This window comes from Suillus clintonianus (genome assembly GCF_016758775.1).
Source record: "Suillus clintonianus strain FC179 chromosome Unknown DEU56scaffold_8, whole genome shotgun sequence".
NCBI classification, from domain to species: Eukaryota; Fungi; Basidiomycota; class Agaricomycetes; order Boletales; family Suillaceae; genus Suillus; species Suillus clintonianus.
The window spans coordinates 46,853-57,804 of record NW_024539232.1 but is presented as its reverse complement, the minus strand read 5'-3'; the positions used below and the strand labels follow the sequence as shown (position 1 = coordinate 57,804).

The window sequence follows — 10,952 nt, the reverse complement described above, 5'->3', positions numbered from 1 at the left end:
CGAACTCGTTCCCTCTCAGCCGTCACACTCACCAATGATGCTACTTTTGAGAAAGTTTCAAACATCCCTATCCCTGCTGCGTCATCCCCCTTACTGGACGAGGATCCCTTTGCCAACTTGCACTCGTCCTCTTCCGTGATTTCATCTTCAGAATGTCCGAGTGCATATTCCAATCCTTCTGTTGCATCGCATCCTCCCAGATCATCTACTGTACTGCTTCCATCGCAAGCATACCTTCAACACCATACACCTAAACGTCCGAAGTCATCCGGTCACGGACAAGTCCGTCCCGCCCACACAAGGCCGGCATTCTCTCCTAGACCGTCATTACCCTCTTTGTACACACTAGCTCAAATGAACATTGGTATCCCACGCAAAGTACGTGTTTTGTGGCGTTGATGACGATCAAGTGCTCGCATTAATGATTACCACAAGCCTCGTAAGGGAACCCCTGGCGCTCGATTACCGCATGAACCATGGGATATAAAATCTTCTGCCACACCTGGTACTTCTGCGGAACCAATAGCGGGGCCCTCCCAGCCGCGGCCTGCAGTTACTGTTCCGCAGGCTCCAGAGCCTTTGGATACTATGCAAGACTTCATTCCCAATTTAGAAGGCACCCCTTCACCAGCATGTTCATCAATGTCAGAGAAAATACCCACAGATTCGGATGAATCCGAGACTAGCTCTCATTTCATCAAGAGGAGACCAGTATCGGTACAGCTTGATGATGCCGACATCGATTCCCTTCCGTCGCTTTCATTTACAGGGTCTGAGCCTTCTTCATCTGCGCTCTCACGTTCCTCATCCATATTGACCTCCCCGTGGTCCAAATCGTCGACCGACCAAAATAGCATTTCTGTTAGCCACGTTCAGGGTTCGGAAATGTCTTTCGCCCACGAAGAACATGGCATAGATGAAAATTATCCTCTTAGCTATCACTCTGATTTCGACTACTACACACAACCGCACTCTGATTATTCGGATTCAGACTGGGACTTACCTTCAAAGGTTAAAGCTGGAGCCCCTTACCCAGAGATCACACCCACACCATACACCTCTCTTTACTCTCCTGAAACATCTTCGGATCTTGCACGGACTTTTCACACTATGCCTGGTGTCCTGCACGACCCGTCTCAAAACCACAAGCTACATTCCTCACCAAGACTTGAAGATGCTCCGCGCGACGGCGATGACACACCTGAACAACGTGGACCGCCTCCAGAGCGAGGCCGTGATGAGGACAGACAGGACCGTAGATATGGAGGAAGAGAGGAGGGGGGTCATTCTGGAAACCGTGGTTCTGGAGGGTCCGGTCATGGGGGTGGCGGGGATGACGGGGACAGAGGGCGTAGACCAAGCACACGTTCACCAAAATGGAGTGATTCGGATTACAGCTCATCTTCAGATGAGGGAGACAACGGTACTGTTTACTATAGCGTGGATGGAACCTCGAATGGACACTCTTCTCGGCCTCCATCTCGTACACGTTCCGTCCGCTCAAGGATGGTTTCAGGTTCTGATGATGATGTGCCACTCGCTCAAAGCATGCCGACGGCACTCACAGCCCAAAAGTCTATTCGAAGGCAACTGCGTGACGAGCGCCACCAACGGAAGATGGAGCGTGCGAAGAGCACTCGCGCAGTAATGGCGTCCGAACGACCTCCTGTTCCTGCCCTTCCTCCTACTGTCATACATGGTCGACAACGTTCTGCGTCCGTCACGCCCTCGCTTGCTCCTTCAAGAGGCGAGAGGGTTCGTGGCAGGCCAGCTCCCATCGAACCTTTCCCCGTTGATGACCTGGCGATGAAACTAGCAAACCTTCAAATGGCAACACCTCCGTCGACCGCGCCACCTTCCTATAATGGGACTGCTTCTGCATCACTATTATCAAGAGCACCCATTTCTGGTTCTGGCCCACGGATTCTCCGTCCGCAAGCCGTAGACGAGACGGCGTTCCTCCAACACGTTCCAGCTTATACCACCGACAAAGCGCCACAAGAACGGCAATTGAGATCCATGCGATCTTTCCACCGTCCAGAGGGACGAACTGTGGATACAACTCAGCCACGTCTAGAATCATCCTTATCGCAACGCCCCGGACGTAGACCGACGGTTGCTTCGCGCAGACCAGAAGACCCGCCTTTGCGCCGAGACAAGTCTGTCACTCGTCCATCCAGAGATGGTTTTGAGAGTCACAATGGCTCAGAATCGCTTTTGCGCCGGGACAAGTCTGTCACTCGTCCATCCAGAGATGGTTTTGAGAGTCGCAATGGCTCAGAATCGCTTTTGCGCCGTGACAAGTCTGTCACTCGTCCATCCAGAGATGGTTTCGAGAGTCGCAATGGCTCAGAATCGCTTTTGCGCCGGGACAAGTCTGTCACTCGTCCTTCCAGAGATGGTTTTGAGAGTCGCAATGGCTCAGAATCGCTATTAAGGTCCGCTCGTCCAAGCGAGGATATCAGAAGACCAGCACCACCTATTCCTCGCGTCTCTGTAGACCAGGACGTCGAGCAGCGTGTTCTCCAACGCCCTCCCGTCGAGCTGATACACTCACGGTCTCAGCCTTTGCCTGCGATAAAAGTACAGGTCACCCAGCAACGGGTCTTCATTGGAGATATGCAAAGGTTCAACACGGTGGAGATTACCCCAAATACCAATGCTGGTGATGTCATTGCCTTGATTGCAAGTCAAGGATCGTTGGATAATACGGCAGTCTGGATGTTGTTCGAGCTCGCGAATGACTTTGGCATGGGTATGAAAGTTTCATAACTTTCTGCGGTCATAAAGCAACTTATGCAATTACAGAACGCCCTATCCGAAGTTATGAGCTACTATCAGATGTCACTGCTTCTTGGAACAAAGACAAACTTCTAAATGCATTTGTGGTCAAACGCACCTACTTGGCACCCTTCTTGAGCCGCTCGGTACGTTTCTCGTTCGTTACCACCCGAAACTTACTGACTAGCGGCCTAGAACATACCTACAAGCTCCCCTACCAACCGCGGGTATGTCGAATATGAGAGCAAGAAGGGCAAGTGGAGCAAACGTTGGATGGAATTGCGAGAGCACAGCCTGTGGTTGTCCAAGCGCGACACAGTACGCTATCCTTTTTGGCCTCTCATATCTGACTCAAAGCTTGTTGCAGGGAAAGGATGAGACTTTCCTGTGCTCACTCTCCAGTTTTGACGCGTATTACATCACCAGAAAACACAAGTCTCCTAAACCGTTTGTGTTTGCCATCAAATCTACTGACAACATTTCACTATTTGAGAATATGTCGGACTATGTTCATATTTTGTCATGCAACCAAAAGGACGGCGAGAGATGGATGGAAGCCATCCTTGTGGCGCGAGTAAGGTTTTATACCCGGTCCCTCAAACCTGTTGCTCATTGCCCTCTAGTCCTACGTTCTTTTCCAGGAGCGACATGTCCTATTCGCAAAACCGGTGGATTCCGCCTCGATCTCTAACACCCTATCTCGGTCTCAAACAAGAAAACAGTCCATCTCTACACGCCCTAGTCAGCCTCTCGTTAATGTCTCACCTCCCTTCAGTGCATCAGCTACCGCCAGCGTCACATTCGAACCTGGATCTCTCCTGGCCAAACGTAAAGGAGATGTCATGTCATGATGTGCCTTGTGAACTGAATATACCCCACATCTACTGTTCGTGTCATTGCATATTGCATATGCAAGCTGTAACTACCTATGTAGTCGGATTCAAAACAAATGTATACAATGTTGAAATCATGATTGATGATTAGCAAGGAGAAGAGTAATAAGGAACAAGTAAAAGTACATGAGAGTTTCAATCCGAAGATACCTTGGGTTTCTTCTTGACGGGTTCGTCCTCCTCACCTTCTTTAAGACCGGAAGCTTTGAGTTTTGGTTTGGGTTTTGGTTTCGGCTTGGGTTTCGGCTCCTCGTCCCCGTCGACATCCATGGCATCATCGTCTTGTTTCTTGGCTTTGGGTTTCGGCTTAGGTTTGGGCGCTGTTTTCTTGGGTTTATCTTCGTCATCGCCTGCATCACTTCCAGCTGCCTTGGCCTTAGCCTTCTTCTTCTTGGGTTTATCTTCATCATCCCCTGCATCACTACCGGCTGCCTTGGCCTTCTTCTTGGGTTTGTCTTCCTTATCACCCGCCTCACCGTCAGCTGCCTTCCCCTTCGCCTTCTTCTTGGTCAATTTCTTCTTTCCTTTCGCAGCATTCGCCAGCTCGCGATCTCCGCTAGCATCAGAGGCAGTAACACCGTCGTCATCATCCGGGTCGCTTTCACTCGGAGAACCTTCATCCGTGGACGAGGCCTGGAAGTCTTCATCTACAACACCAGGGTAAGAGTCAACACATGCCATAAAGGAAAATTCGCACCTTCTTCGCTATCCTCATCATCACCACCCAACCTCGGCTTGGGCATTTCGTCTCCGCTACTGGCAACACTCTGCATTTCCTCGTCAGATGAGTCAACGCCAGCGGCCAGCATGTCGACATCGGGCACCATCTCGTTCTTCAACTTCACCTTCTTGTCTTTGAGGTAAGCCTCGACTGGTTCGTGCTCCTCTTTGTTGATCGACGTGAATGTGTACTCTGGGCCACTCTTGGTCACAATCTTCAGATCAAATGTGCGAGCCGCAGTGGCGCCCATGCTTGCACCAACCCGAGAGAAGACACACTGATGAATGTCGGATATTTCGATGAGAGTCGGTTGTTTAGAAACGAAGAAGATGTATTTCTCCAGCATGAACAAATCGCCTTGCACTGCCTTGAGGTTGGCTTTGATGCCTGGGTGACCATCGCGACTAAGACAGATGTCAGCAAAGTCTAAACGCCAGGGGTGAGTTGCTCACCTTTTGAATGACCCTAGGCTGATGATCTTTTTCTTTGATAGAGCACGGAAAACACCCGAGACAACCTCAAAGGTGGGATCTTCGTAGTTCTTTTTCAGTCTGTCATACTTCTCGATATCTTCCCTGAATCGCATATATGAGGCATGATCATGTTGAGGCATCGATGGTTGGCTTACTCTGACATATTGAGCTCTGCTGTGGTCTCCTCTTCCCGGGCAAATTGCATGACAAGATAAGAATATCTTGTCTGTCCTTGCCGAATGGGCGTGCTCAATCCCAGCTATAATACTTTTAGTCCAAGGTGAAATCAAGTAGAAATGACTTACGATAAAGAGTACGTGTTGATCGTCTTTGGGTAGGAGGAATAATCGTGCAATGCTGGAATATAAAATTTTGTAGTCGTATGTCTTGCCACGAAGACGCAAGAAGTCGAGGAACATGTCAACGTCGTATCGTCCACGAGGTGTCAAAACGAGAACTTCTTCGAAACTCAGGACCAAGTCTCCAGAAACCTGACCAATGTCTGCTTTATCTTTGATGGCGTCATGGAATGCCTGTGCTGCACTCATTTCCTCTCCCTCTCCCTCCTCGTCATCAGATTTCTGCGATCCAGCGTCCGACCCTCGAGCACGAGCTTGCGTACCAGGGACATAGAAGCGAATCTCCACCATCTCGTCTGGAGCGCTGCGAGAAGGCTTCTTCCCAGATGGTGTTGATGGGGCAAATTCTAGCGAGACTTCGGTGCGACCGGCGATGTTGGAGTTCGCTACTTGGCTCAGAGGGAGCTCGAAAGCCGTCTTATTCGATACGAGGAACGCTAGATCTTGCCCTGGAGCGGATATTTGAGATAAAATAAAGAAGATTCAAGTATGCCACACCTTGGATGTCAGTTACACCCCAGTTCCAGCCCTTGAATGTGACATCTTTGACTTCCAGGGTCACCGCAAAGTGCTGTTTCAGTAGCCCTGCGAGCTTATCGTGATCCTGCGAGACTCCTTAACAGCATTTCATCGCTAAAAGCCTGTACCAACCTCCCGCAAGAAACCATCAAAAGTTTCTCGCCGTCTGTCCTTCAACCCTACTCGTAGCTGGAAGTTCCGTGCAACGCGATACCATTGGGCCCATTTGACTTCTGCAGACGGTATGGCGGTTACTGTATCATTCTCTTCGCCCTTCCAGGCCATTCCACTTGCTGCCACCCGAAATTCTAGCAGGCGTCAGTATAGAGTGTTGTACCGATGAAAGTCTCCTTACTCCCAACTTCCGATGAGAGGCCATAATAAATTTTGTCGAACTGTATCGTCGCCATAGCGAACAACAGAAGGTATCAGCAAAAGATGATGGTGGATGGAGGTTGAGAGTAGCCTCGACGCGTTCAATGACAAATCATCGCGTCCGAGCGCGTTTTCCTTATAAGCGATACTAGCCTTGACTATCATCTCGCCACCTTACTAGTTCTCCAGCAAGCATCTCCAGGAGCACACCTTCACGTCGAGGTAAAGTGTAAGATCAGCTGGCAATGTGACCTATCTAAGTTTCAAGTGCTACTCGTGATTCCTCAATCAGCCTGTGGCCGCATTATTCAGTGACCTAGGTGTCCAGTCTCAACTGCAATGGATTCGACTCAAGAAAGAACCTTCTGCAAGTGGTGAGCTACTTGATTGTACACTGCCGTTGGCGGAGTAGCTCAAGTTGCCATCCAGGCTTAACACCAAACTTGAAGCAAATGGTTACCCGCCCATGCACTCGCTCGTCCAAGACCTTTCGGACGGTGTGCGCTTAATCCAGCTCATGGTAAGAGGAACAAATGTCCTCTAACTTGAGCGATCATGGTTTATGTCCTGTTATTGCACAGGAAATAATGGGTAAGATTGTATGTCATTCCAATTTTGTATGGTGCGGATAGCTCGTGTGTTGTACAGGTGATACGTCCCTCGGAAGATACAATAAGAACCCGCGAATGCGCGTCCAGAAGGCGGAGAATGTCAATAAAGCACTGGAATTCATACGACAACGCGGTATCAAGTTAACAAATATTGGCCCAGAAGGCATGTTGCACAGTTCGATCGGAATGAACTATGTCAACATGTCGGACTCTAGACATCATCGACGGCAACTTGAAACTAATTTTGGGCATGATCTGGACCTTGGTCTTGCGTTTCACCATCGCAGACATCAGGTAAGGCAACTCGTACAAGAAGATGCTTCATTCAATGCTGTTTCAGTGAGGAAGGCCTTTCAGCGAAGGAAGGCTTGCTGCTTTGGGCTCAACGCAAAACTGAGCCGTACAAAGAAGTCGATGTACAAGACTTCTCCATAAGTTGGTCGGATGGGCTCGCGCTGTTAGTACATTCTCAGGCTACAATCCTACTTTGACTCACTCTTCCAGATGTGCATTAATCCATTGCCATCGCCCCGAGCTTCTGGACTATGACAGACTTGATAAGGCATGTAACAGTAGGGGCATCCGTAAATATCGTAACTGACTGTTGTTCAGTCCGATCGACATGGTAATACTCGCCTGGCATTCCAAGTGGCTGCAGACCATCTTGGTGTCCCCGTAAGCTCACATTAGGTAACGCTTGCGGAGGTGCTTATTTGGCCTATGCAGCAACTCCTCGAGGTGGAGGACCTGTGCGATTCAACCCGCCCAGATGAACGTAGTGTTATGACCTATATTGCAAGTTATTTCCACGCCTTCTCAACGATGGGTACGTTAGAAGCCAAAATTGATGTCATATCATATGCAAACTAATCGCCTGGTTAGATCAAGCCGAAACTGTTTCCCGACGTGTCGAAAAATTTGCTGAACTGATGCAATCCGTTTGGACGAGCAAAAATGATTATGAGCGTCGAGCTCGCGCTGTGCGTCTATCCATACCTTAATTTTCATAGCTCACGCCTTTTTGTCCCCCATAGCTCCTACGTGCACTTTCTGAGGTTCAGAAAAAATGGTCTACTAGCCATTTCACCGGCACATACACGGATGCGAAGGAACAATCTGCCACTTTTACGACTTACAAACACACAACCAAACGCACATGGGTCATGGAGCGACAAGACGTCACTACACTCCTTGGTAACATACAAACGAAGCTTCGAACTTATGGGCTAAGAGAATACATTCCCCCTCCCGGTCTCGCGCTCTCGGTGGGTATTCGAGACGCGGTGTTTCAATCTTATACCTGATCGTATACTTTGAGTTCTAGGACCTCGACGATGCATGGAATGACCTGCTTCATTCTGAGGCGAAAAGGTCACGGGCAATCAATGCACAAATACGACAGTCAGTCATACGCTTTATGTTGCTCGCTCTCGATGTTCAATGGCTAGCCTAGGATCAAAGAATCCCTGCGGAAAGAATTCGCGGATCTGGCTAATGATTTCTCGCAACGTCTGCACGCCATATCGTTGGAACTCTCGGGTGTTGCGGGGCCGCTAGAGGTATGTACCCAACTTGCAAAAGAGACAACGTCTTACGTGTGATAAAATAGACACAGCAAGACCAGGTCAAAGAAATTCAAACCCGGCTGCCGACGTTATCTGAAGCCCTGACGCGCGTGGCAAAGGCAGAGCAAGACTGCGTCGTAGCAAATGTAGAAGAAAACGACTACACCGTGTTCACGTGTCAAGACCTTGAGTTTGAACTAGGACTTGTGACACAGAGCCTTGCGAAGAAGATATCTTTTATTGACAATCAGGTCCGCATCTCATTGAGTACATCCTACTTGACTAATGCAGCGCAGATTGTCTCCCGAAATATGACCAACCTCACTCCCGCACAACTGGAGCAATTTGAGAGCACCTTCCGGTATTTCGACCGCGACGAGACAAACACGTTGAGCTTGACAGAGACGAGCGCAGCTCTTGCTAGCCAGGGCCTTGTGTACTCAGTGAGTGCATCGTAAACTTCGTAGATGCGCTGCTCACCAAACTACTGAACGATTAGGATGAAGACATGACTTATATTTACGACCAGCTACTACAAGACTACGGCGCGGTCACTTTTGAAGCCTTCATCAATCTCTTGGTGAGATGATTTTCCTTCGATATTACTGCAATTCTTACAGACAACATGCAAAAGGTTGACATCACTGAGGACCAAACGTCACCGGAGCAACTGCGTGAATCATTCCGTGGAATCGCGGGTAACAAAGTACGTGACTTTTAATTAGTAGTTTGTGCGCTGATGAAAATTCCTTCCTACAGCCTTTTGTGACTGAACTCGATATGCGCTTGGCTCAGTTGCCCGTAAGTGCAGTCGACTACTTGAGTGAGGTGATACCGTCGACAAACAACGAGGTCGGAGAACCCGAGTATGACTATGAGACTTGGCTCCAGGATGTCTTTGCATAGTGTGAAGCAATAGATCGATGGAACAGAAATATCAGTTGTCCTAGTGCCGTCAACCATGAATGCGCCCGACGTGTTGTAGCTATTGTCAGCACCTTACGAACCTCGAATTGTAAACCGTCATTCAATGATCCGAGTTGGTGGTCATCAAGATTCGAGCCTGTCCAGCCGTGTTAGCGTCGGAGTTAAGTCGGAGTGACAATCAGGTCACGGGGCCTTGACTGTTTGTTGGTATAGACTTGGTAAACAACAAGGTAACCCAAAGGCCCTAAGCTTGTCATGGCACCTCATGCCTCCCCTTCTCTTGGCCCTCCAGATCACCGACCTACGAAACGTCCTCGTTTATCCAAATCTACACATCGCGTTCTTAATGTCTGGGCTCAGCTCGCCGAACGCTATAACAAACGTCTCGATGAAGATGATATAGTCGACCTCTACAGCGGCACTATTATCAATGACAGAGGAGTACTTAAGAACGGAAAGGACTATGATTTTGGCCATTTCACTCCCGATGATAGTCAGGATGATCAAGATCAGGATCAGGAGCAGGAGCACGGCGCGCAGGACCAGGATGATGACCTCGATGAATTGGACACTCTACCCGTCCGGCGCGCCTCTGGAACAGACGGTACCATGGCATCAACTTCTGAGCTGCTTCGTGCAGTGCCACCTCTTTCAGCAACAACAGACGCTGACGATCTCAATGACTTTTTGGAAGCTGAACAGAGACGAAGAGAACAGTTGGGGGATGAGGACAGCGAAGATGATATGTCTATGGAAGAACTAGCTGCGCTACGAGAAGCCTTATACGAATCGGAGGGTGATGACGAGCAGCCAGAAACCGTTGAATCAGGGCATGCAGCCGTCGCAGAAGACGAGTCTGAAGATGAACTTAGCATATGGGAGCACGACGAGGCTAGTGCCGTGTACCACATCGTCCGCAATGAATCTGAAGAGGATGCTGCGGAAGGTGAGCAGAAAATCCTCGAGTTCGCTGATTCTGACGAGGAGTTTGCTGCTCTCCTCGAGCGACCCCCGCGAGCTGGAAAACGAAAGCGAAACTCTTCTCCGTTTTCTTCACAACGAAAATCTTCTCCATCTCCATCTTCATCGCAACGAACACCTTCGCCATCCTCCCCACTGCGAACATCTTTCCCATCTTCATCGCAACGAACATCATCGCCATCCTCTCCTCTGCGAACATATTTCCCATCTTCATCGCAACGAACATCCTCTCCATCCTCTCCATTGCGAACGTCTTTCCCATCTTCATCGCAACGAAAATTGTTGACATCCTCTCCACTGCGATCAAAACCTCTGCCATCATTTCCACTACGAAAACCTTCACCATCCTCTTCACTACGAAGATCTTCACCATCTTCGCAACGTTGCACATCATCCGAAAGTACTTTAGGTAATGTAGCCACTTTCGCAATCTGCATAATCATTTACTGACTGTCTGGTCCGTAGTACCTGATACTCCTTCAACTACAGCAAGCACCCGTTTCGCGTCTCGTACGCCGCAGACTCAAGTCTACCCTTTTGCTACCCCCTCCGTCGATCCCACACAACCACCACAACTTCTTCTCTACCAGGCGATGCAGCAATTGTCATATGCTTTGTCCGCCACGATGTTGACATACGGTTCACCTCATATGCCTCCGCCACCGGCAGGTCCGTGGGGTGCGTACCCACCAGGTTTTGACCATTCCTGGGGACTGCAAGGGGCGTCTGAAGCACCGCTCTCTTTTA

General features: G+C 49.4%; 4 protein-coding genes across 4 annotated transcripts; 3 read left to right on the top strand and 1 right to left on the bottom strand.

The window, feature by feature from the left end:
* The first annotated feature begins 2,140 nt into the window (after nucleotides 1–2,140).
* DEU56DRAFT_850098 (uncharacterized protein) lies at nucleotides 2,141–3,738 on the top strand. Its single transcript, XM_041355175.1, has 6 exons — nucleotides 2,141–2,318; nucleotides 2,391–2,755; nucleotides 2,809–2,927; nucleotides 2,977–3,099; nucleotides 3,149–3,355; nucleotides 3,405–3,738. Exons 2-6 carry the CDS (start codon nucleotides 2,620–2,622, stop codon nucleotides 3,630–3,632), a joined length of 813 nt encoding a protein of 270 aa, XP_041213090.1. The 5' UTR covers nucleotides 2,141–2,318; nucleotides 2,391–2,619; the 3' UTR covers nucleotides 3,633–3,738.
* DEU56DRAFT_777257 (structure-specific recognition protein-domain-containing protein) lies at nucleotides 3,739–6,268 on the bottom strand. The gene is made up of 8 exons (XM_041351758.1): nucleotides 6,102–6,268; nucleotides 5,879–6,054; nucleotides 5,726–5,831; nucleotides 5,174–5,676; nucleotides 5,024–5,127; nucleotides 4,848–4,970; nucleotides 4,372–4,799; nucleotides 3,739–4,321 (listed from the first exon to the last, which is right to left on the bottom strand). The coding sequence occupies exons 1-8, from the start codon at nucleotides 6,154–6,156 to the stop codon at nucleotides 3,810–3,812; spliced, it is 2,007 nt and encodes a 668-aa protein (XP_041213089.1). The 5' UTR covers nucleotides 6,157–6,268; the 3' UTR covers nucleotides 3,739–3,809.
* Nucleotides 6,269–6,460: 192 nt separating this feature from the next.
* On the top strand, nucleotides 6,461–9,418 carry DEU56DRAFT_959919 (uncharacterized protein; the record flags this gene model as incomplete). Its single annotated transcript, XM_041359312.1, has 17 exons — nucleotides 6,461–6,495; nucleotides 6,551–6,641; nucleotides 6,754–6,895; nucleotides 6,948–7,026; nucleotides 7,073–7,189; nucleotides 7,237–7,294; nucleotides 7,345–7,407; nucleotides 7,459–7,558; nucleotides 7,615–7,712; nucleotides 7,767–7,997; nucleotides 8,057–8,133; nucleotides 8,186–8,291; nucleotides 8,342–8,548; nucleotides 8,594–8,740; nucleotides 8,797–8,877; nucleotides 8,932–9,003; nucleotides 9,057–9,418. 17 exons carry the CDS (start codon nucleotides 6,461–6,463, stop codon nucleotides 9,201–9,203), a joined length of 1,851 nt encoding a protein of 616 aa, XP_041213088.1. The 3' UTR covers nucleotides 9,204–9,418.
* Nucleotide 9,419: 1 nt separating this feature from the next.
* On the top strand, nucleotides 9,420–10,836 carry DEU56DRAFT_545673 (uncharacterized protein). Its single transcript, XM_041346734.1, has one exon. It carries the CDS (start codon nucleotides 9,480–9,482, stop codon nucleotides 10,653–10,655), a length of 1,176 nt encoding a protein of 391 aa, XP_041213087.1. The 5' UTR covers nucleotides 9,420–9,479; the 3' UTR covers nucleotides 10,656–10,836.
* Nucleotides 10,837–10,952: the final 116 nt, after the last annotated feature.

Bases quoted from the DNA above. Each gene is read 5' to 3' on its own strand.
- DEU56DRAFT_777257 (XM_041351758.1), bottom strand. From the start codon at position 6,156: ATGGCGACGATACAGTTCGACAAAATTTATTATGGCCTCTCATCGGAA. The intron at 6,055-6,101 runs GTAAGGAGACTT...GACGCCTGCTAG, and splicing joins CCTCTCATCGGAAGTTGGGA to AATTTCGGGTGGCAGCAAGT. The intron at 4,322-4,371 runs GTGCGAATTTTC...CTGGTGTTGTAG, and splicing joins TGATGAGGATAGCGAAGAAG to ATGAAGACTTCCAGGCCTCG.
- DEU56DRAFT_545673 (XM_041346734.1), top strand. From the start codon at position 9,480: ATGGCACCTCATGCCTCCCCTTCTCTTGGCCCTCCAGATCACCGACCT.
- DEU56DRAFT_850098 (XM_041355175.1), top strand. From the start codon at position 2,620: ATGCAAAGGTTCAACACGGTGGAGATTACCCCAAATACCAATGCTGGT. The intron at 2,756-2,808 runs GTATGAAAGTTT...ATGCAATTACAG, and splicing joins CGCGAATGACTTTGGCATGG to AACGCCCTATCCGAAGTTAT. The intron at 3,356-3,404 runs GTAAGGTTTTAT...ATTGCCCTCTAG, and splicing joins AAGCCATCCTTGTGGCGCGA to TCCTACGTTCTTTTCCAGGA.